At 39.1% G+C, this 22,809-nt stretch overlaps 1 protein-coding gene across 2 annotated transcripts in view; it reads left to right on the top strand.

Annotated features, from left to right (window-relative positions):
- The window catches only part of SYNE3 (spectrin repeat containing nuclear envelope family member 3), a 182,492-nt gene that overhangs the window by 65,925 nt on the left and 93,758 nt on the right, over window positions 1-22,809 (top strand). For both annotated transcript variants that reach the window (XM_036749666.1, XM_036749668.1), the window contains 2 exons: window positions 3,853-4,025; window positions 9,579-9,888. In XM_036749666.1, the coding sequence (XP_036605561.1) occupies window positions 3,853-4,025; window positions 9,579-9,888 (483 nt within the window). The remainder of the gene's footprint in view (window positions 1-3,852; window positions 4,026-9,578; window positions 9,889-22,809) is intronic.

The raw sequence follows: 22,809 nt of genomic DNA, 5'->3' as shown, positions 1-22,809 counted from the left end.
TACCGTATATCCTTTCTATTGGTATCAATTGCTTTTTCATCCTGTGGGTTTCTTGTCCAAGATCTTCCATGGATTCCCTAAAGAAGGGTTTATCCAAAATATTGGAAGCCTTCCTCTAGGAGAAAGTATTTTTTTTTTGTTATGGACCCCTTTGTCAATTTGGTGAAGCTTGTAGACCCTTTCTCAAAGTAATGCCCTTCAATGCATAAAATAAATAAGATTTCAAAGGAAACCAATTATATTGAAATTCAGTTATCCATTTTTTTTTAAATTCATGGAAGCTAGGTTGAGAACCTCTGTTCTAGGAGTTTTCTTAGGTACCAGTGTAGCACTTAGAGCATCTACTTGTTATCTATAATGCTTATTTTTTAAGTTGTCTTCTCATATATTTCTTCAGTGATATAACCCTAACTCTTCTTATGTATAAGCCAGTGGTTGAAAATATACTGTGCATCCAATGTATATCTTTCTATTGATCTTTGGTTCACTTATTTACGATTTTGATTCTTTGGACATTGTCTTGTCCCCCAACTAGGAAACATATGGTGTTGCCAGGGAATAAGAGTGTTAAATTTTATTTTTTACTCCAGGGAACAAGTTGGGATCATCAAAAGCTCTTTGAATTTTTCAAATGGCATCTAACCCACTCTCTTCCTTCTTTTCAACTCTGGGTCCAATTCATTCTCCATCTGCAGTGCCTGACCCAACTATATGTACTGATAGACTACCTCAATAGATTGGAAGTCCAACTCTATGTCACAGTATGAACAAATAGATTTTTTTTATTCCATTTAGTTTTGTGTGTGTATAGTTTGCTTGCATGATCTTTTGGAGGTTATCACGGACTTCACTGAGGAGGCCTTCAAATATTCAATATCATCTATCATCTGCTGGAGGACCTTGTCCTCCATGTAATAATATAATATTATATATATTATATGTATAATATATATATTATATATATATAAATATTATATATATTATAATATTATATAATATTATAATTATAATAAAGATAATCCATTCTTTATTTGGACATCATGGAGGATAGCCTTCATGGTAGTAGCAAACACTGTGGGCAAACATATGTACCTCCCTGAGAGTTTACTTGAGGTTACTAATTTTAGGGTCACTAAACAGTTTTCGTAGTGGCTTAGCTTATCTTGGAATTTTATATTAATGTGTGAATAAGAGATTCTTTATTGGGGAAGAGTCTTTGAGACTATGTTTGGTTCTACTCAGCCAATTTATTTATTTTGCAATCAATAAACAATAAACACAAGATTTTATATTCTTTCTACCTTATAGTCAGTTGTGCAAAGATGTGGTCTGTCACAAAATATTGTTTACAAAACCTTGCTTTTTCCCTTCATATGTTTTCATCAAATAGAAATTAAATCAAATGATAACATGTATAACATGCTTTGCAAACCTCAAAGCTTTATATAACATTCATATAATATACAATATAAAGCTCTATATATTTTGTAAATATAGTTTTATTTATTTAATTTAATACCAATTATATGTACATTTTTTAATCTTTCATTTTTTTAAATTTTGAGTTCCAAATTCTCTCTCCCCCTTCCACCCTGACACCCTCCTTGAGAAGGCAAGCAATTTGAGATATCAATTGTACACATGAAATGATGCAAAATATATTTTCATTTTATCCATGTTGCAAAAGAAAACAGAAACAAAAAAAGAAAAATAAAGTAAAAAAAGTAAAATGTTTTTTATTCTTACTATCAAGCATTCTCCCGCTCTTGCTCTTTCTTTCTCCATATTTATGTATGTACACATTTATGATTTTCATAAAGATTTTATAAAGATGAAAGTGGACATATTGGCTAGTAGTTATATTCTCTTGATTTACTCTTTGGGATATCTATATTGTTTCTAACTTTTCCATTCTTTTAGTATCTTCTACCCAATCTACCTTGTAAAACCATTTTGCGATGTTTTCAGGATTGTGTGGCTTCAATCTGATCTAGCCCCCTCCCTGAATTTGCCTTTTTAAGTATTATTTCAACTTCTTTGGGAACCGAAGTACATGTATATTTGTATATAATACAAATGTTGTTGTTCAGTCCTTTCAGTTGTGTCCAACTCTTCATGACCCCATTTGGGTTTTTTGTGGGTTGTTTTTTTTTTTTTTGATGAAGATACTAGAGTGGTTTGCCATTTTCTTCTCCAGCTCATTTTACAGATAGGGAAACTGAGGCAAAGAGGGTTAAGTGATTAGCCCAAAGTCACACAGCTAGTAGGTATCTGAGGCCAGATTTGAACTCAGAAGATGAGTCTTTCTGACTCCAGGCCCCACAATCTATCCTCTGTGCCACCTAGCTGCTCATTATGTATGTGCACACACTCCATATATTATTTATGTTTATATGTAATACTCAGTACTCAAATAGATCTGTGATCTTATCAAAGTGGATATTGCCACCAAAGAAGATCATAACCCATCCATGACTGCCCATTTTGTGCCATTCTTGTCTGTGTCCTTCCTTAAGTTTGTCAAAAGAGTCCATCCAATATATTGAGTGACTTCTTTAGCTTTTGTTGATATCACAAGGATACCAGTAAAGCACACAGGCAGTCCACATGATATTCCTTGGTCTCTCCATGTGACTAGCCCATTTCTCCTGTGTCACAGATGAAAAAAAAAATGATGGGAAAGTAGAATGGATTAGAAAGATGGCAGAATAAGCTATAGCTTAGGATATCTACCCCTAAATTATATATGTTAAAAGCCCCACCCCCATTCAGAAATCTCAGCAGTAATAGAAAAAGGACAAGTGAAAGAATTTGCCACAAGGAAATTCTTACCCCAAAAAATGGCTGATGATGAACTGATTAGCTCTTGGCTCCAGGTGCTCCCATGACACCACTGTCTCTGTCCCTCCTGACACTCCCTTGTCAAGAGAAAAATTGCAAACTATAAATTATCACTTGAAGATATGTGCCAAATCACAAATAGTTCAAGAAATCCAAATTAAAACAACTCGGAGGTTTTAACTTACACCATTCAAACTGGAAAAGATGACAAAAGATGGAAACAGTTATTACTGAAGGAATATGGGAAGATAGGCATACTAACGTACTGATGTTGAAGCTGTGAAGTGGTCCAATTTGGCATCATTCAGCATAAGAGACTTAACTGCTGGTACCCTTTGACCCAGTGATCTCATTTTGGGGCATATACACAAAGAAAATGAGACAGGAACAAAGGTCCAATATACATAAAAATATTTATAGTAACATGGTATCAAAGATTTGGAAACAGAGTGGGTGCACCTTGGGAAATATCTGAAAAAATAATGTTTTGGAATATTATAGTGCAGTAAGAAATGATAGATATGAGGAATTCAGAAAAACATTGGAAGATTCACATAAACAGATGCAAAAAGATTAAGCAGAACCAAGGGAATATTATATACAGTGACTATAATAATATAAGTGAAAAGATCACTAAAAGGAAGTTGAACTCGGAGTAATTGAAAAACCAGTAATGGTCTCAAAATCAGATAATGCAACATACCTCCCTCCTCACCACAGAGAGATGGGAGGTTACTGGGGCATAATATTGTATACATTGTTAGATGGGGTCACTGTATAGGATGTCTTTGCTTAATTGATTTGTTTCATCAGAAGGCAGAGTTCATTGTAGGGGGTGAGGTTCAAATGACTGATATAAAGACGTAGGATCAATAAAATGTATTTTAGACAAATTTTAAAGAGAAGATTGAGCCATTACACACCTACCCATGGGGTTATTGGGAGAAAGGGGCTTGATAAGCTGTAAAATACCATGGAAATGTGAATTTTTGTCAACTTTGCTTTTGTTAGAAAATATGTCGTCTGGAACCAGAGGGACAAATGAAGATGGACCTGGTCCTGAAGTCAGCAGACACTCTTCTTGGCTGTTGCAGTGAAGAACAGAAGCACAAGGTCCTGGCCAGGCTGAAGGACATCAAAACCCAGTGGGAAGAAACAGTTATCTATATCACTCACTGTCACAGGTAGCGAGTTATTGGAAGCCTGGGTAGAAGAAAATCATGAGGCCTTATTCCTATTACACATAGGAGCTAGTCCGTCCCAAGGATATGAGGGAGGGTCACAGAATATCAGAAGTAGAAGGGTTCTTAGACCCTTCACTGGAAGGGGCCTTGGAATCCTATCTCTATAGGATGTTATAGCCAGAAGGCACCTTATAGGCCATCCTACCCAACTCCCTATTTTTTTATACCGAGGAGAGAAGCTGAGGCCCCAGCTGTGGAAACAGTTTGCTCAAATAGCAGAGCTGGCATTCAAACCTTCATGAATTCAAAATTCATGATTCCAAATTCAGTACCCTTTCTACTATACCATAGTTGACTTTCCTAATGTTATCATGAAAGAGAGTGGCTCTCCTAGAGTTTATTAGGAATGGAATGTTCTCTTATGATCTCTCATCCCTCCCTACTTGATTGATAATAATTATAGTAAGAAGATTTAATCACAATAACAAGCGCTGGCAATCTGTCATGCTTTGGCAATGATGTAAGAAGGCGGGGTTTTTCAGTACAAGGCACACTTGTTATACTATCCTCCTGGTCCCATCATAAGCCTATTATATTGTAGTTAGCCAGTTATAAATTTATGCCAAATTTATGAGATTTGTATTTTAAAAAAATTACTGTTGGTAGTACCTTACACTGTATATTTCTATATGTATATATGCGTATATATGTGTATGTGTGTATATATGTATATATATGTTTGTGTATTTATTTCCAAATCTTTTCATGAATCTTGTAATTTAATTCCCACAAAAACTCCATGAGACAAATAGGGCAAATATGATTCTCCTTTATAAATCAGAATACTGAGGTGTCTCACCCAAGGTTACACTGGGACCAGGATCTAGGTTTCCTGTTTTCTTGTCCAAGTGAGACAAGTAGGTTATGTAGTAGATAGACCACTAAATCTGTAATCTGGAAGACTTGAGTTCAAATCTGGTCTCAGACACTTACTAGTTATAGGACCCTGAGCACATTGCTTAACTTCTCTCAGCCTTAGTTTCCTAGTCCGTAAAAATAACAATAGCACCCAACTCCCATGGTTGTTGTGAGGATAAAGTAATCACTTTTGCCAACCTTAAACTGCTATAAGTACTAACTATTATAATTACCGTTAATGGAAATAATAGATGTGAACGCCTTTGGAAAAGTAAAACTATATAAACATGAGTTGGTAGAATCAAGGCTGGGCACCATGTTTTAGGAGAGGCAGTGACAAACTGGAGCATCTCCAGAGTAGAAGGACCATGCCTGGAGGAGGGATGAGGAAGAGGAAAAGACTAGAAAGCATGTCACACAAGGATTAGTTAAAGGAACTAGGTAGGTAGCGTGGAGAGTAGAAGACTTAGGAGGAGTTTGGTAACTGTCTCCAAATATCGGAAGAGCTGTCATAGGGAAGAGGTATTAGCTTTAGTGTGCCACAATTGCCAGGAGTCAGATTTGGGCCAGTTTCAGAAAGAACTGCTATTGAAATAGGCTATGTGGAGAAGTAATGACCTCACCATCATTAGAGATTTTAAGCAGAGGTAAAGTTGCCACATAGAGGGGAATTGTAGATTGGTTAAGCAATATGACCAAAAGAACATTTATTAAGCACCTACTGCCAAATGCTGTTCTAGGCATCGGGCAGATATAAAGTTTAGACAAAACAGAGCCCCTGCTTTGTAAGGTTCACAGCATAATAGGTAAATACGATATACAAATACATATAGTTCAAAATATTATTTGATAAATATACCAGAGAGGAGCAGACTGACAGCAGAAAAGTGCTGTGTGAGGTCCAAGATAGGACAGGTCCTTTCTAACATTGGGGATCAGGGAAGGTTTTCTGGAGGAGGTAGCATTTGAGCCAGGCTTGAATAGATTAATAGGAATTCAATAGATGTTATGGTGGAATTGGCAGATGGAGTGGGGGGCGGAAGACTATTCCTAGCATATAGAAGAGCCTAAGTGAAGGCACACATGAGAAAGTTGAAGCTTATAAGGAGAATGACAAGTTAGAGTGAGCTATATACATGGAGATGGAGAGTGAAATTAGAATGTTAATAGCTTTGAAAGTCAGGCTGAAGGTTTTTTTAAACATTTCTTGGTAAATAACAGGTGTTTCATGGAACGATGACTCTTCATGCCAAAGCAGTCCAGAAACATATGAAGAATGACCTAGAGAAAGAGAAAGAAGAAATGGAGGGCGGAAGGCTTCAGAATCTATTACAGTAGTCAAGGAGAATGGGAATTAAGGGCCTATACTTGGAAGGTATCAGTAAGAATAGAGAAGGGAGGATGAATGGGAGAGCTATTGCAGAGGTAGAATTTATAACATTGGGTGACTGGATATATGCAATGAGTAAGAAGGAAGAATCGTAGATATCATCTGAGTTTCAAATATGTGAGAGAGAGGAAATGATGGTATCTTGATACAAACGGTCAAATCAGAAGGATGAACAGATTTTGAGGAAAAGATAGCAAGTTCTCTTTTGGACACGTTAAAGTTGAGTTCCTGATGAGAAATTCAGTTACATAGGTCTTGTGGGTAGTTAGAGATGCAGGTCCAGAACTCAGAAGAGAAGCTGAGTTGGAGGTAAACTTGGGAGTATCTGCATAGAGGTACTGATTGAAGCTGTGGAATTAAATGAATTTGCTTTGGGGGAAAGTATGGAGAGAGAAGAAGTAAGAGGACACAAGAAGAAGGGAGAAGGTAGGAAAGGGGAGGAAGAGAAGAGAGCCAAGGACAGAACCTCAGGGGTTCTGTTTTAAGGGGGTTCTTTTTAAGGGATTGGGGAATGAAAAACCAACAGAGGAGTCATAGAAAAGGAGCAATTAAAAGGTTTGAAGGGGGTAGCCAAGAGACTGTAATGTCTCAGAACTGAAAGGAAGAGGAGGTATGTAGAAGCAAGAAAGGATTAACAGTGTCAGAACTGTCCAAAAGGGTAAGATTTTGGCAGGGAAAGGCCATTAGAGTTAATAACAGAAAGATCCCTGGCAGCATTAGAGAGAAGATTGTGTAGAGTTGAATGGATAGAAACCAGACTGCACAGGGTTGAAAAAAAAAGCAGATGTTGTTTAAGTAGAGGAAGCAGGTATAGACTACTTTTACAGAGAAGTTTATCAGTGAAGGGGAGGACAAGGTGAGGTAGAAAAACTGAATGGTATAAAAAAATCAAGGGAAGGGTGTTTTGTCTTTTTATTTTTGAGGGTTTTTTTTCTTAGAATTAAGGAAACCCAGGCATGTTTGTAGATGGGAAGGCAGAGAAAGAGACAGCAGACAGAGACAGAGGTGGAGAGAGGGGAAGGAGGGAGGGGGAAAGGGAGGGGAAGATAAAGTAGCATTTTAGAGAGGAGAAGATTGCTACAACTAAGTTGTAGAAAAGGTGAGATAAGGTCGGAAGCAGCAGGATAAAGGGTCCAGTTACAGCAGGAATTCTTAGTCTTTTGTGTATGATGGACCTCTTTGGCAGTATTATCTTCTCATGTTAATATTTTTAAATATTTGAAGGAAATGCTAAATTTTAGCTCAAGGTTAACAAAAATAAAAATGTATTTCTTTTCTGTTCAAGTTCATAGACTCCCTAAAGTCTAAGTCCATGGGTCTTCGTTTAGGAACCCCTGAATTAGAAGGATGTCTTAATGAGTAGTTGGGTCATTTCATCTTTTTTTCACTGAATTGAATTAAATTGAAGGAAAAGAGAATGGCTCTTTTTATTTTTACTACCTGTATAAACTTGGGCAAGTCATCAGACTTCCTTAGGCTTCGGTTTCCTCATCCAACCATCCAGGTGATCTCTGAAATTCCTTCTGTCTCTGGATCTATGAGCCAATGAGAATGTGTGGCAAATTACAGAATCTTCGAAGGAAGAAGCTTCAATAGCCTCCCAGTCCAACCCCTTACTGCACTATAACAAGTGGTGATCTAAGCTGTGCTTGAAAACCTGCAGCAGGGGGAGGCCCCAGTCCCCATGGCATCCCATCCCATTTTTGGACAGTTCTAATTGTTATAGGAAGTTTCCCCCTATATCAAACCCAAATTTGCTGCTTTGCAACTTCTAACCAGCTGTCTCCAGTTCTGATGGCGAAGTGTGAGGAATGGAAAGGGACTTCCTTGGCTGCAGACCCCGTATCAGATGGTCTCAATCTTCTCGGTGAAGTAGGAAGCTAAATGATTTACCGTAAATGTGGAAGGTTGGAGGTAGCTGTAAAAAAGTTTTGCTACAATTGGTACGGGGAATGAGATAGGGACTGAAGTAGAGGGATTGCTGAGGAATCCAATAGAATGGACACTGGCTCTGGGGTCAGAGGACCTGGGTTTGGGTCCTACCTCTGACATTTTTCACTTGTGTGATCCTAAAAACCAAAACAAACCAACATGCTTCGTGACTCAGTTTCCCTATATTTAAAATAGGAACAATAATAGCAGCTGCCATAGTTACTGTGAGAGTAAAACGAGATAATCCTTGTAAAGCAATTTGCAAACCTTAAAGTGCTATATATAAGCTAATTATTATGTATAAATTAGGAACATGTGAGTGCCGTGTCTAGGTTCCATACCTCATTTCTGAGTTTCAAGGCAAAACATAAATGATTTTTGGATTACTCTTTGCTTTCTGTTGTTTGTCCCTTGATTTCCTCCATCAGACACCTTGAATTCCTTACTCTCCGAGTCAGTGACATGGGAACATTTCATTCCAGTTTTCTTTTTTATCCCACAGTTATCATAGTAGAATGAGAAGATTATTAGTCTGGGAATCAAGGGACAGGGGTTCAAATGGAAGCTTTTGTACATGCTAGCTGTGTGACTTTGGGCAAGTCATTTGAGCATGACATCAAGTCATTTTGAGACTGAGTTTCCTTATCTACTGCATGGAGACCAGAAAACTTGTATTACCTACTATGCCAGGACTAGTACGAGGAAGGTGCTTCGTAAGCAAGAGTATTGTAAAGTTCAAGTGAGGTAATGGATGTAAAACACTTTGCAAACCTTTAAAAAACTATATAAATGTCAGTTGTTATTATTATATTATTAGCATTTATTTATTAGTCCACAGTTATCAGGTCTCCAACCCAGCGATGACTTCATTCTCTAACCGGTCTACTACGCTTGTGCTGAGCTCAGGTAGTGTTTACAGACCAATACCAGGATGTGCTGGTAAATGTTTAACAACCAGGCTCTCTGAGGGGAAAAAAAGTATGCACACACTTTTAAGTTTACTTTTTCTGCATTATTAACACTTTAAAGTCTAGACAACCAGCACAATGAAAGAATCAAGGCCTGATTTGTAGCAATCACTAATTTCTGAGGTACAAATGCTCACACTGAAAATTTAACACTCAAGTTAGAACTGACTCCAGCACACCTCTCTTTGTAAGCCTGGAGTTACTAGAGACAAGTGAATTATTATCTATAAAATAGTTATCTCATTTATACTGCATTACTCATAAAGTTCATAGGAAAAGTGTTTCATAAATTCTTTAAATGTGCTATTTTTAGTGGTAGTTATATTTGTTTTCCCTTTTTAACAGCCGGATTGAGTGGGTGTGGCTGCACTGGAGTGAATATTTGCTGGCCCAGGATGAATTTTACCGGTGGTTCCAAAAGATTAAGATGACCTTGGAGACCAGTGTGGAGCTGCAGGTGGGACTGAAAGAAAAGCAGTGGCAACTTAGCCACTCTCAAGTTCTGCTCAATAACATCCTGAACCAGTCCATCCTCTTGGATAGGCTGCTCGAAGAAGCGGCCTCCTTGTTCAACAGGATAGGAGACCCCAGTGTCGATGAAGATGTCCAGAAAAGGATGAAGGGAGAGTATGAAAAGATAAAGGCCCAAGCCCAGGTGAGACATCGTCAATTCCTTATGTGCTCTAATCTGTAACACACACCTGCTCCTGCTTTGTTTTAGCCCATGGTACCCACTGCCTCCACATCGTCACTGGAAGATTTACTTGGCCTGGCCACTGGAATGACCAGTAACCCCTACATACACGTATAGGTAAGATAGATCAATCTACATACAGATATAGCTATCACCTTGTACCCAAGCTGGTAGAATGAAATCTTTCTTTCAGTTCTTTTTAACATGGAATCACTAGGAAAGAAATAAAAACAAAAAGAGAGGCATAACTTTAAGTCCTGTTCAATTTCTCTTTCTGACATAAGTTTATTTGGGTTAACTATTTCTTGTTTTGGAAATTTGGGTATTTGGAGGGGCTTATGGGTATTAGTCATTCCTTTTATATTTTAATTTTTTCTAGTGGGAGGGGGAGCAAGAGAGTTATGTCTAATAGCCTGCAAAATAGAAAGATAAAGATGGAAAGAGACTTGCACCAATAAGGGAAGAAAAGTGAGTCTGTCTAGTGCTTGCTTTCATGCCCTCCATTAGGAAGCACCAACACCTACCTTTCCCACTGGACGCTTTAGCCTGCTTTCCCCAAGGTTCTGTTCTCATTCCCTTCCCTGGAGGAAACACACAAGGGAAAGGAAACTGATACCCCCTTTCCCTGATTTCCTTTTCACCCTGCCCTTCTTTTGTATTTACTGCCTGTTGTGTGCTTAGCACTCTGCTATGTTGTGAACAATTAATCGTTATTAATAATTAACAATAATGGCACATAGGAGTTTAATAAATGTTTATTGATTGATTGAATAGTGTTAAAAGAATTATATAACATAGACCTTGCCCTCCAGGAGGGTAGCTAAGACAGATAAAGATGGATCAATCGATCTATGTTTGATAGATCAATCAATCTATGCATATAAAACTGCTCACTGCTTTGTATTGTTAGTCAGTTGAAAGGAATGATACAACTGAATTAATAAAACAAAAACACTTTTTTAAAAAGGACCAATGAAACTGTTATATTTAGTTAAATTAATAAAAAGAAAGGAAAATCAAATGACCAAAATTGAAAATGAAAAGTGATATTACAATGAATCAAGTGAAATATAGAATGTTATCAGAGACAAAAGAACAAATCAAGGCCTGATTTGTAGCAATCACTGATTTCTGAGGATAAATGCTTATACTGAAAATTTAACTAGATAATTTAACAAGAAACAGCATGGTATAGTGGCTAGAAAATTGGCCTCAGAGCCAGGAAGACATGAGTTCAAATACCACCTCTAACAAGGAATGGCTGTATGACTGGGATAGTCACTTAACCTATCTGTGCTTTAGGTGCAGACATGTACTGGTAGGGACTCCTAATATGCTCCTAATCCTAGAGTTCTGTATAGCTATGAAATCATGGGTCTTGTCTTGCCCCTGTTCCTAACAGGGACTATTATATATAGTATGTCAGAAAACTATGTCAGAACACTGAAAATAGAAATGAAATAAGATAAATATCCCTTACAAAACAAGCAATAGATTGCCTAATTAAGCCAATTTCAGAAAGAGAAACTGAACAGGCCATAAATTAGTTGCCATGTAAAAAACAAACAAACAAAATCCATCTGGTCCCAAGACCAGATGGCTTCACAAGCTAATCCTGTCAAACATTTGAATAACAAATAATCTCTATCCCATAAAAACTATTTACAAAAATTAGGGTGGACTTTAGTAATCCTCTAATCATAGGATCACAGATCTAGAGGTGGAAGGGACTGTAGAGGGTATCTAATCTGACCCCCTCACTTTGTAGATGAAGAAAATGAGACCCAACGTCACCCATGTAATAAATGACAGAGCCAAGATCAGAATTCTGGTCCCCTGGCCCCAAGTTCAGCATACCAAGCTTATTGCTGCACCAGTCTTTTCACATCCCCTCATATTTTAAAGGAATACATTTTTATTTTAACTTTGGATGGATGATAAAACTAGCTTCATCAACTTCTCTCTTTGCCTCTTTAAAGACTGTCTATAAATAAACTTTTCATTTAGCTTCAATTTCCCTAATTTTTTTGGTTTTCCTTATTGCAAGAATGTCGACTGCTATGACTAAGCTCCTCCACCAATATATCCACTCGTTGGTCACTGGAAGAGTATGTCACATGTGAAGTTATAAGGGTCAAAGTTTACCATCATTCTGAAAACTACACTACGTACTCCCACTTCCACAGGGCAGAAGAAGGCCTCCTAGGTCAAAGGGCCATTTTGTAGTTTTCTTCTTTTCAGGGGCTGCCACAACCCAAAGTTTTATCACCAGGTGGCCAGCAGAGTGGTGGTGAGCCCTTCTGTGCTTAGCTGACGGACTCTCAGAAAGCAGACTCGATTTGTTGCCTGAGACACAGTCAAAGCCTTCTCTTCATGACAGGACCCACCAGAGATTGTGGTACTTTGCCATAGCCTTTGAGAACCTTCTCTTCACTCTGATAGAGTGCTGGAATAGGGCTCTGTGGAAGGGTGGCTGCAGGAATATGCTTGCAACTCTTCAACAACAAACTCTACCCCCCCATACAAAAAAGTACATATGATGCTTTTAAGTTTAATTTGCATTACTGACATTTCCCTGCATCACTTTCTTAAGTCTGAATGATCAACAAAACAATTAAATGAAGTAAACGAAGCCCCGATTTGTAGCATTGGCCGATTTCCAAGGTATGAATGGTCACACTGAAAATTTAACCAGTATGAGCCAATGCCAACACACCCCTGGACATCTGGTCATCTCATGTTTCTATACTGATAGTGACCTTTCCATAACATACCTTTTTATTAATAACAATAGCGTGCTTAGACTGAGAACCCTAAGTCAGCTTCTTGCCAGAATGGATCAGCCTGTCACTTAACTCTCACCTGTACCTCCAAGAAGCATGCAGCATGTGTGGCCATTGTAGTGGCCACACCCCAGTAAAACCATCTTGGCAGAGGTTGACCTAAACCAGGGAAACAGGCCTCAGACCTGTCAGTGAATGAAGGGGATGCCTACCCCAACCATTTGAAGATTTTCTTCAGCAGAATGGCCAGATGAGAACAATTTGTTCTGGCTGAAGCAGGCCCTATTGGAATGCTTAGAGCTTGGTCAGACATCGAAGATGCCAAGGTCATCCACTGTATCCCAGGCCATCACCAATTGTCTTCATTTTTGTGTTGCCACTGGACTTAAACGACTCTATAAGAAAGAATGAGGCCCATGATTTTGTACAACTCTGTCTCACTTAAATACAATTCACCCATGAGTCAAGACATCACTCTGTGATGTCAGTGGTCCTCTTCAAAACAAAAAATGGGACAACAATTATGTGTGCCACTTATTCCCAAGGGTCAGCTTCTGAATCTGTAGCAAAAGTACCCTAATGTCTGTGGAGCTGTGGCTATTGGGCTAGAAAACAGGACACCTAGGCCAGAGATATGCTGATGCCAACATAAAGGATCAAGGGAGTGCCCATCCTGGAAAGTCTAGAAAAGAGGCTCCTGATAGTTGAGCTTGGAATGGGGAGATAACACTGTAATGAGAAGAGGTTTCCTCTTTCATTGTAGCTATCTCCTAGGCACCTCTGGAAATTTGAATGCTTCCTGCCTATGGTCACTCAGCTCTTCCTTTGGCTTTCTTTTTATCCTTATGTGTCCCACTTAGACACATGTCCCCTCTGTTGGTCAGCCTCCCAGCCCATTGGCCCTACCACAGGCAGCATGGTAAGATCAACATATTTACAACTTGATCATCCAGAAGTACAAAAGCAAAGACAGGTGATAAATCACTGAAGGGACTCTTCCTTGCTTTCTCTCTCTCCCCCTCTCCCTCCCTCCCCCCCCCCCCTCTCTCTCGGTCTGTGTGCCTGCTCTTTTGATCTCATGTTATGTAGACAAATGGAAAAAAGATTGAGTGGGAAAATACTGGCTTCTGTTGGATTAATGACAAACTAGAGTGCTGCTGTTCCATAGCTTTCCTGAACCCTTCTATCCCCTTCCCTATTTTTTCATCTTTTTTACCTGCTTCCTCAAAGTTCTTTCACCTTCCTTTCTTTCTTCTTTGATCTTCTTTTCTTAACTTTTTCTTTCCTCTTTCTCCCATTTGCATCTTTATTCTCCCCCCTTCTCTTCTTTCCCTTTTCTGCTTCTTATTTTCCTTTCTTACCTTTATTTCTCTCCTTTTCCTCTTTTCTTATTCTTTTTATCTTTCCGCCTTTCCTTCCCTTTCTTACTCTTCCCTATGTCTCTTCCTCTTCTTATTTTTGTCCATCTTCTTCCCATCCAGTCTTGTCTTTTCTCCCTATTTTTCCACATTTCTTCCTCTTTATTTTTCACGTTTCCTAACCTCATTTCTCCCTGTCTCCTCTTTTCATTTTTCCACTCTCCCCTTCTTTCCCTCTTTCTCTCTTATTCCTCCCCTTCACCTTTTCTTCCACCCCTATGAGTACCTCCCTCTCTCAGCTTGACTTTTCTTTTTCTAAATATCCCAGTGAAATTATTTAGGAGCAACAGCAGACATGCAGTCTGTGACCCAGAGGCCTGGCAGGCAACAGGTATCTGCAGAGAGTGTTCATGTGTGTTTGGGCAGAGGAGCAGCCAGGCTGCCTTTATACAAAGGGCAAGTCTGAGACTGATTTGGGATAGAATATAGAGTAGGTTAGTAGAGCAGCTACAAGTGGGAGAGGGCTAAGAGAGAGCCCTTCAGAAACTGGCTAAGTTTTGCCTAAATCAAATGGTGCCACTTGGCACCTGCTTCCCCTTTACTCCCAAACCTTCCAAGCCTCGTCCTGCTACAGGACCAAGTTCAAACATGTCTCACCCTCTATTTGTTTCTTTGTAGTGCAGGGAATGCTACTAACATAGGGAATCCCATCTATGGTATACTGATGAGAATGATGATGATATATCAGAATGGAGTGATGGGGAAAGTGGGGTTTGGGGGAAGACAATTAGGTGTAGCCAGTGGAAGTGCAGGGTGGAGAGGGAGACAAGGATCTGATGATCAAAGGTCCGATGGACACAATTGAGAAAGTCCTTCCAAGTCATCTTTCCTGTAATATGTTTAGAGGCCACGTAGCCAGGTCATGGGGAACTTCAGAGCTGTTCTCAGAGGGGTTTCTGGGATGTCCTACAATATGAAAATAGCAGTAATAACAGAATATATCATATACATGCATCTATATAGATAAATATTTACACATATATACATATATATTATACATATGTATTTATGTAAATAGCATATGCATATATACATACACACATGTATATTTATGTGTATATATGTATGTGTATGTATATATGCACACATATATATGTACAAATACATACATGCATACATGCATGAAGGAAGAAGGTGGCAGGCACGCAGTTAGTTGGCTCAGTGGATAAAGTAGAAGGCCTGGAATTAAGAAGACTTGAGTTCAAATCCAGCCTCAGACATTTATTTATGTGATCCTGGGTGAGTCACTTTTCTTCTGTTTGCCTTAATCCAATAGAGATGGAAATGGTAAACCACTCCAGTATCTTTGCCAAGAAAACTCTATGGATACTATTGATCCACGGGGTCACAAAGAGTCAGACATGACTGAATGACCGAATAAAAAACAATTTTCTTCACAAAATCTTATTTTGGTACCTCATTGTGATATGGAAGTGACCTTGGGTCCTCAAAGCCAATGGAGGCAGAATAAAAGGTCTAGCAGGTTCTATTATAATGGAAGAGCTTCTAGTACAGTCCTGGTGACAGACTGGTTATACTTTCCCTGGAAAGGCCCTACTAAGTGCAGAGAGAGCCTTGTCACCAGCAAGCTGGCATTGAAGGAATTGGCACATAATGAATTCTTTGGCTATGGAACCCATGAAGTAAAAAGTACAAAATAGCCCCCAGTCCTATGCAACCCCCTTCTGATTCTTCAGGAATGATGGCAGAGTGGTGGAAAAGGGACAGAGAATATTAATAATCACACAGCTTTTGCATTGTCTGTATATAAGAGGTAGCCTCATATAATAGATAGAGAGCTGGCCTCAGAACGAGGACCTGTGACATATATTGACTGTGTGACACCAGACAAGCCACTTTAACCTCTCAGTATTCTAGGCAACTCTCTAAGACTACAAATGGTGAAGAAGGTGCTCATCTACATTGGTAGAGTGAATTTTCTCACCCGGGAGTTCCCTATATAAATGAAATCACAGGTCCAGTCTATAAATGTTAACCTAGCTGTTTGGCACACTGAATGTGAGATCCTTGTCCAGTGACAAACCAATGGAAATACAACTGAAGGATTGGATCATGTCAGGTTCACCGTTCTCACTATAAATGAAACCAGAAAATAAAACAAGTTGCAGATAATTGGGAGAATACTACCCAGATTTTTTTTGAGGGGCAAATAAAAGAGTTGGCATTGTTCATCCAAAGGCAACAAGAAACATCATTTCATGAGATACGTAGTCATATAGCTTGCATAGGTCAAGGTAAGAATTTGCAAAAAAAAAAAACCTATAAAAGTAATTATAACCTAAGCACCAAAGACTGAAGAGGTAGGGAAATTCTATGAGAAATTCAACATCCTCAATCAATCAGCAGGCATTTATTAAACGCCTCCAAGACTGGCTATTTACGCATTAAAACATGCTACCCCCCCCCATGCTTAAATATTCAGATATTTTCTTAAAAAAGAGAGTGCCCGGGACGTAGTGAGCACCTATTAATTTTATAAAAAACAGAATTGATAATATTCTACCAGATAGTAAATGACTGGATGCTCATGAGGGAGTCATTTCTGAAGCAGATGCCTATGTACAGTCAGATGACCAGCTTGTTAGAGCAAAGAGAAAGAATGATGCCAAATTAGAAGAAAGAATAAATAGGAGGAGCTAGGGGCACACAATTGACAACAGCCCAAGCTGTTGATCCAAAAAAATGGAAAATAGATAAAAGATGCACCAGTATAAGCAGGTGCTGAGACGGTTCATGTGTGTCTGGGAAGGGAGCAGCCAAACTGACTTCCTATAAAAAGCAAGACTTACAGTGAGCCAGAGTAGAATATCTAGTGGGTTATTGGAGAAGCTGTAAGTTGGCCTACTATCACTATTTTCTAAGAAAGTTTAATGTAAATCTAGAAGAAGACGAAAGAAGCCAAGAAACTATCTCAGTCAGCAAACGCTTGATCTGATTCCCAAGGAGATATAGCTACTAAGAGCAATACTGATTTAGCATATAAACTCATTTGAAAAATTGTATAGGGGAAGATGGTGGAAGATTATAATCAGTATTGCTTCATAAAGCAGAGAAAACTAGGGTTGGGAAGCAGCAAAGTAGCAGAAAGCGTAACATGAGATTCAACTAAGCAAAATCATCTCAAAGGCATTTAAGGATGAAATAGGAAAGAATGTTGTTGTTCAGTCATTTTAGCCACGTCTGACTCTTCATAACCCCATTTGGGGTTTTCTTGGCAAAGATGCTAGAGTGGTTTGCCATTTTCTTCTCCAGCTGAATTTACAAATGAGGAAATTGAAGCAAACAGGGTTAAATGACTTGTCCAAGGTCACACAGCTATGAAATGTCTGAGGCAAGATTTGACTTCCAGACTCCAAGCCCTATGCTTTATCAACTGTACCACCTAGCAGCCCAGGAAATAGGATAAAAACAGACAAAAAAATGAAAAAGATCTGTCAACACTTCTGTGACAAACACTCAACAGAGCCACCACATTTGGATGTACTGCATGAAGAAGCAAAAATGGCCCTAGAGAAAACACAAGATTAGAAGAGCTGTTGGACTTGACAAAATATATACAGAAAATGCCCGTGCTGGAGGTGGCACAGTTTTAAAGATGTATGACACCTATGCTCAAGCTGCCTGAAAGGGGAGAAGATGTCAAATACTTGGGGCCCTTTTATGACCAAAAGAAGGTGACAGAGAAAGTATTAACAACCACTTATTCCCATGTCTACTTTCTCCTCACTACAGAATATTTATGAGATTCATTTGCTAATGCATATAGGGTATTTTTGATGAAGGTTTGAGATAAGACAGGCTTTTGAAATGATGTGTCCTAGCAGAGTGCCTTGCATTTAACAGACTCTTAATAGCTGTTTGTTCAATTAAATTGAATCAACATTATATAACCAAGCGCATCTTCAAAGTTAAACAGCTGACTAAAATGTGCTCAGAATATAAGATTCCTCTGGGTTTTATTGACTGTTGACTATAAAAAAGCATTTGATTCAGTAGAGCCAAATGCTGCCATAAAGATTAATGCCATATAAGATTTCTTGAACAATATAATTATATGGGAAACTTTAAATGCCAAACAAGGCAAAACTAGGATACCTGTTTGCCAAAGGTGTTTTGTTCTCAACATAAGGGATGTATTGCTTGAAGTCCAAATGAGAGAGAGATTCCCCATAAATGCTCATGTTTCGGGATGACGTTCTGATTGTATCAAGCTTTCAGCATTGCTGAGTCTCCTAAATTTGACCCACAATCATTCAAACATTTAGCCAAATTACTCACACAGGGAAAACCAAGGGGATGAATAATACCTTTTTCCAGACTACAAGGTACAGAGCACCTGATGGAATCTAGTCTGGCAGGGCATACGTGGACAGACTCACAAATGAACAAGAAAAGAATAGGCTCATCTTTCTTGATGTCTCTTCAGAGTTTGATACTGTTGATCATCTTTTTTCATGGAAACTTCTTTCAATTTTTGTGACACTGCTCTCTCTCCAAATGGTCCTTTTCTCTGGCTGACTTTTCCCTCTCAGTCACCTTTGCTGAATAGTCATATCATACTTTGTTCTGGCATGGGCCTTCTACTCCTCTCTCTGTACCCTCATTTTTCTTGCTAATCTCATCAAATCCAAGGAGTTTAATTATAATTTCTATGCAGACCATTCTCAGATCTCTATATCCTGCCTGTTTCTCTCCTGAATTCGTCTCATATCACCAACTGCCTATTGGGCATTTCACATTGGATATCCATTACTTATCAACATGTCCAAGATGAAACTGGTTATCTCCCCCTTCCCCACAACCCACCCTTCTAACCAGACTTCCAAGGAAATTGTCCAAGAATGGTACCACCTCTTTCCATTGATCCAGGCTTGCAAACTGGACATCATTCCCAATTCATTCTTACCCATGTCAGCCTGAAAGTTTGGTTAAAAGACACAAACAGGCTAGGTGATATGTAAATTCTCATTGTTTTATTCCCTTAAAGCTAGCAGATACATGTATACATAGAGTCAGATAAAATCTGACTGTCTGATAAAAGAATGACAAGCCTTTTTATATGTTTTAGGACAATCTCAACTCAGGATGTCTGTGTCCCTCAGATCGATGGTCTCCACATGTGTTTAACCATATTATGAAAGAGGAAGTTTCTTGGTTGAATAATGTGTAAATACAATAAGACAACTGACAAAGTGTCAACTGAAATTACTATCCCAGGATATCTGTGTTTCCCCTGCATAGCATATGTCCATAGGATACCAAGATAAGTCCCACTATTCAAGACAGCATCTGGTCCTAGGCTCATCACCGTCCTTTAGTGGTTACAAACAGGAAGCATGCTCCTATAGTTGCTGACACAGGAAAGGGCATTTTTAAAGCAAAGTAAAGAATGTCTGGTTGATTAGTTCAGGCTTTGGCCCTTTATTGGGCTTCAAATAGTCTTAAATGATCATCACGCCACATATTCTATCTATTGACAAACCTTTCTGTGTCTACTCGCTTCTCACACAGTCCTCACCCTAGTTGAGGTCTTCAGCACGTCTTGCCTGGATTATTGCAGTGTTCTTCTTGTTGGTCTCACCACTTCAAGCATCTTCCCACTGCAGTCTATCCTCCACATAGCTGCCACTTTTGTTTTAAGTTCACCTATGACCATCTCACTCCCTGACTCAGTGCACTCCAGAGGCTCCTTTGCCTCTAGGATAAACTATAAACTTTTCTGTTGCTCTTTTAAAGCCCTTCATGATCTGGCTCCAACATATCTTTCCAACTTTATCACACACTACTTCCCATCTTACACTCTGGTCCAGTCTCCTCTACATTCCTCCCAGATGACACACTACTTCTTGTATCCACACCCTTATATTGACCATGCATCATGCCCAGAATGCACTTCCTCCTCACCTTCACCTCATAAAATCTCTCAATTCCTACATGACTCAGTTGAAGCACCTACATAAAGCCCTATAATTGCTAGTTTCCTTCCTCCCCAAATACCTTGCATTTAAATGCCTTTTATGGATTCTGTATATACTTATCTTGGTACATACTGTCCCTCCTCACACCTCTACCCTATCTCCCAATAGAATGTAATGTCTTTAAGGATAGGAACTATTTCATTTTTTGGGTCATATTCTCAGCATATCATGGAATGTCTGGTACACAACAGGTACTTAATAAATACTTGTTGATAGAGTAACTGGTTCATTGAATTGCCTTATGGAAATTGTACAGTGTGGTTATTGACCCGGAGTTTCTCCCTGAAGAGAGCTTACATTTTCTACATTGATATATTTCTTATGATACCACATGATTATGAGTCATGGAATATGAGTCTCTAAACACTGAAGATTGTGACTCACCCGAAGGCACACAGTAAACAAGAGTAATGTAACACATCCCTACTGAATAATTACACTGGAGAAGAGAAACAAAGGATATCTTCAGAGTCAGATATCTGACTAAAAAGGGAGATGGGCAGCCCTGCGGCAAGAGAGAGGTGTTAAACAAAAGCAATGTCACTGGTCCAGGAGGTGTTGCATTAAACTAAATGTATTACAAGAGAAATGAACATGTATTTGGGGCAGCCGATGGAAAGCCTGAGTATCTTATTGCTATCCACATGGTGTCAAGGGAGCAGGAGGGAAGGTCCCAACATCAGTGCTTTAAGGAGGCTGTGTAACAATTATTCTTCCCAATTCACAGATGAGGAAACCAAGCTTCAGGGAAGTGATATGGTTCCCTCCACCCCAAAAGTCATAGGGATAATAAGCTTAAGAGCAAGGGCTCTTAAGACTTTGACATAGGAAATACTTTCCTGAATCCAAGTCTATTCTTTTCTTTTTTTTTTGCGGGGGGAAGGCAGGACAATTGAGGTTAAGTGACTTGCCCAAGTCACACAGCTAGTAAGTGTGTCAAGTGTCTGAGGTCAGATTTGAACTCAGGTCCTCCTGACTCCAGGGCCAGTGCTCTACTCACTGCGCCACCTAGCTGCCCCAAGTCTTTCAATTACACTCCCTTACCTTTCAAACGAAAAGTTTAGGTAAACCAGTTATTGGTGAAGTAGCATAGCACAATGGAAAGACTGCTGAACTTGAGATACAAGGACCTAAGTTCAAATGCCAGCCCTACCATTTACTACCTAGGTGAACTCAAGAGTTTTTTTAGGGGGTGGAGGAGTAGGAGGGGAGAGCACAGCATAGTATAGTGGCTAAGGGGCAGCTAGATGGGACTGTGAATAAAGTGCCAGACCTGAAGACTGGCCTCAGACACTTACTAGCTATATGACCCTGGGCAAGTCATTTAACCCTGTTTGCCTCAGTTTCCTCCTCTGTAAAATGAGCTGGAGAAGGAAATGGCAAACCACCACAGTATCTTTGCCAAGAAAACCCCAAATGGGGTCACAAAAAGTTGGACATGACTGAAATAACTGAACAATACAAATAGTGGCTAAGGTGCATGATTTGGAGTCAGGAAGGTCTGAGTTCAGATCCTGCCTCAGACACTTAATAGCTATATGAGCTCAGATAAGAAAACACAAAGAGTTTAAGTGACTTATCTATAAAATGAGGGGATTGGATTCTACGATCTCTAAGGTCCCTTGCAACTCTAAATCCAGGATCCTATGACAAAATCGATTGGATCTTTTTTTAACTGAATAGCTATCAAGAATAGATGACATTTATGCAGCCCTTTATGACTACAAAGTTCATTCATCTAAATTATCTCAAATATAATAATTGTGTCTCTTATTCACATACTACTTTTGACTTTTATAAATATATTACATCTATTAATTCATTTCATTTTATATCTCTTTGCCAAGAAGGCAGGTGTTATTATCTACTTTACAGGGATGGAAAAATTGAGACCCACAAACCCACTCTATTTCATAGAAAGAAAGCTGCCCTAAATTAGCTAGCTTGGTGTCCTAATCCCAAGTCTGTGGTCTGGTATGAACAATTTAGCCTGTCTACACTTCGGTTTAGCTCATTGTAAACAGGAGGTAATAATACCTTCCTACCACAAACACCACAGTGATGTTAGAAAGCTAAATGCAATAACATATGAGCTCTTTTAACTAATAGTATCCAATTTCCACCTAATAGCTTTACAAGGAAAAGTTTAAACTCTCAAGCAGCATCTGCAAATCAGACAGTTTTCGGCAAAAGCAGAACGTACACCTAAGTGGGTGGCCTAGGCTCCTATCATCTGTTCGGGATGGGAGCAATAGTTGTGTGGAGAATGTGGCAAGAGCCAGACGTGTGCCCCCAGCTTGCTTGCTGCCCTTTATCATGTTTGAATTCAGGCAGGGATATTCGCAGGATTTTTAATTTGAGCATTTTTAACTAGTGTCGCCTAATAGAGTTACTAATAGAGTACAAAGGGGGTTTGGTACATGCTCAGAACCCGTTAGCTTGCTTAGCTAAAGAAGCTTCCTCACGTGGAAAACCTGGAAGCAGCTCGCTAGCATCTTCCACCTGAAATGGTGGCCTCACTATCATTCTTGTTAACATAGCTGGTTCCCCACAACAGCTTAGTGAGTGAAATTAGCATCTTTATAGATGTGGGAAATGCAGTACACATGTGTCAGCTGATTTGTGCAGGGTGACATACTAGAGTAGCAGATCTTAGATTCAAACCCAGGTCTTCACACTTCT

This window comes from Trichosurus vulpecula, chromosome 3 (assembly GCF_011100635.1).
Source record: "Trichosurus vulpecula isolate mTriVul1 chromosome 3, mTriVul1.pri, whole genome shotgun sequence".
Taxonomy (NCBI): Eukaryota; Metazoa; Chordata; class Mammalia; order Diprotodontia; family Phalangeridae; genus Trichosurus; species Trichosurus vulpecula.
The sequence above is the reverse complement of the archived record's forward strand: the minus strand, read 5'-3'. Positions and strand labels throughout refer to the sequence as shown.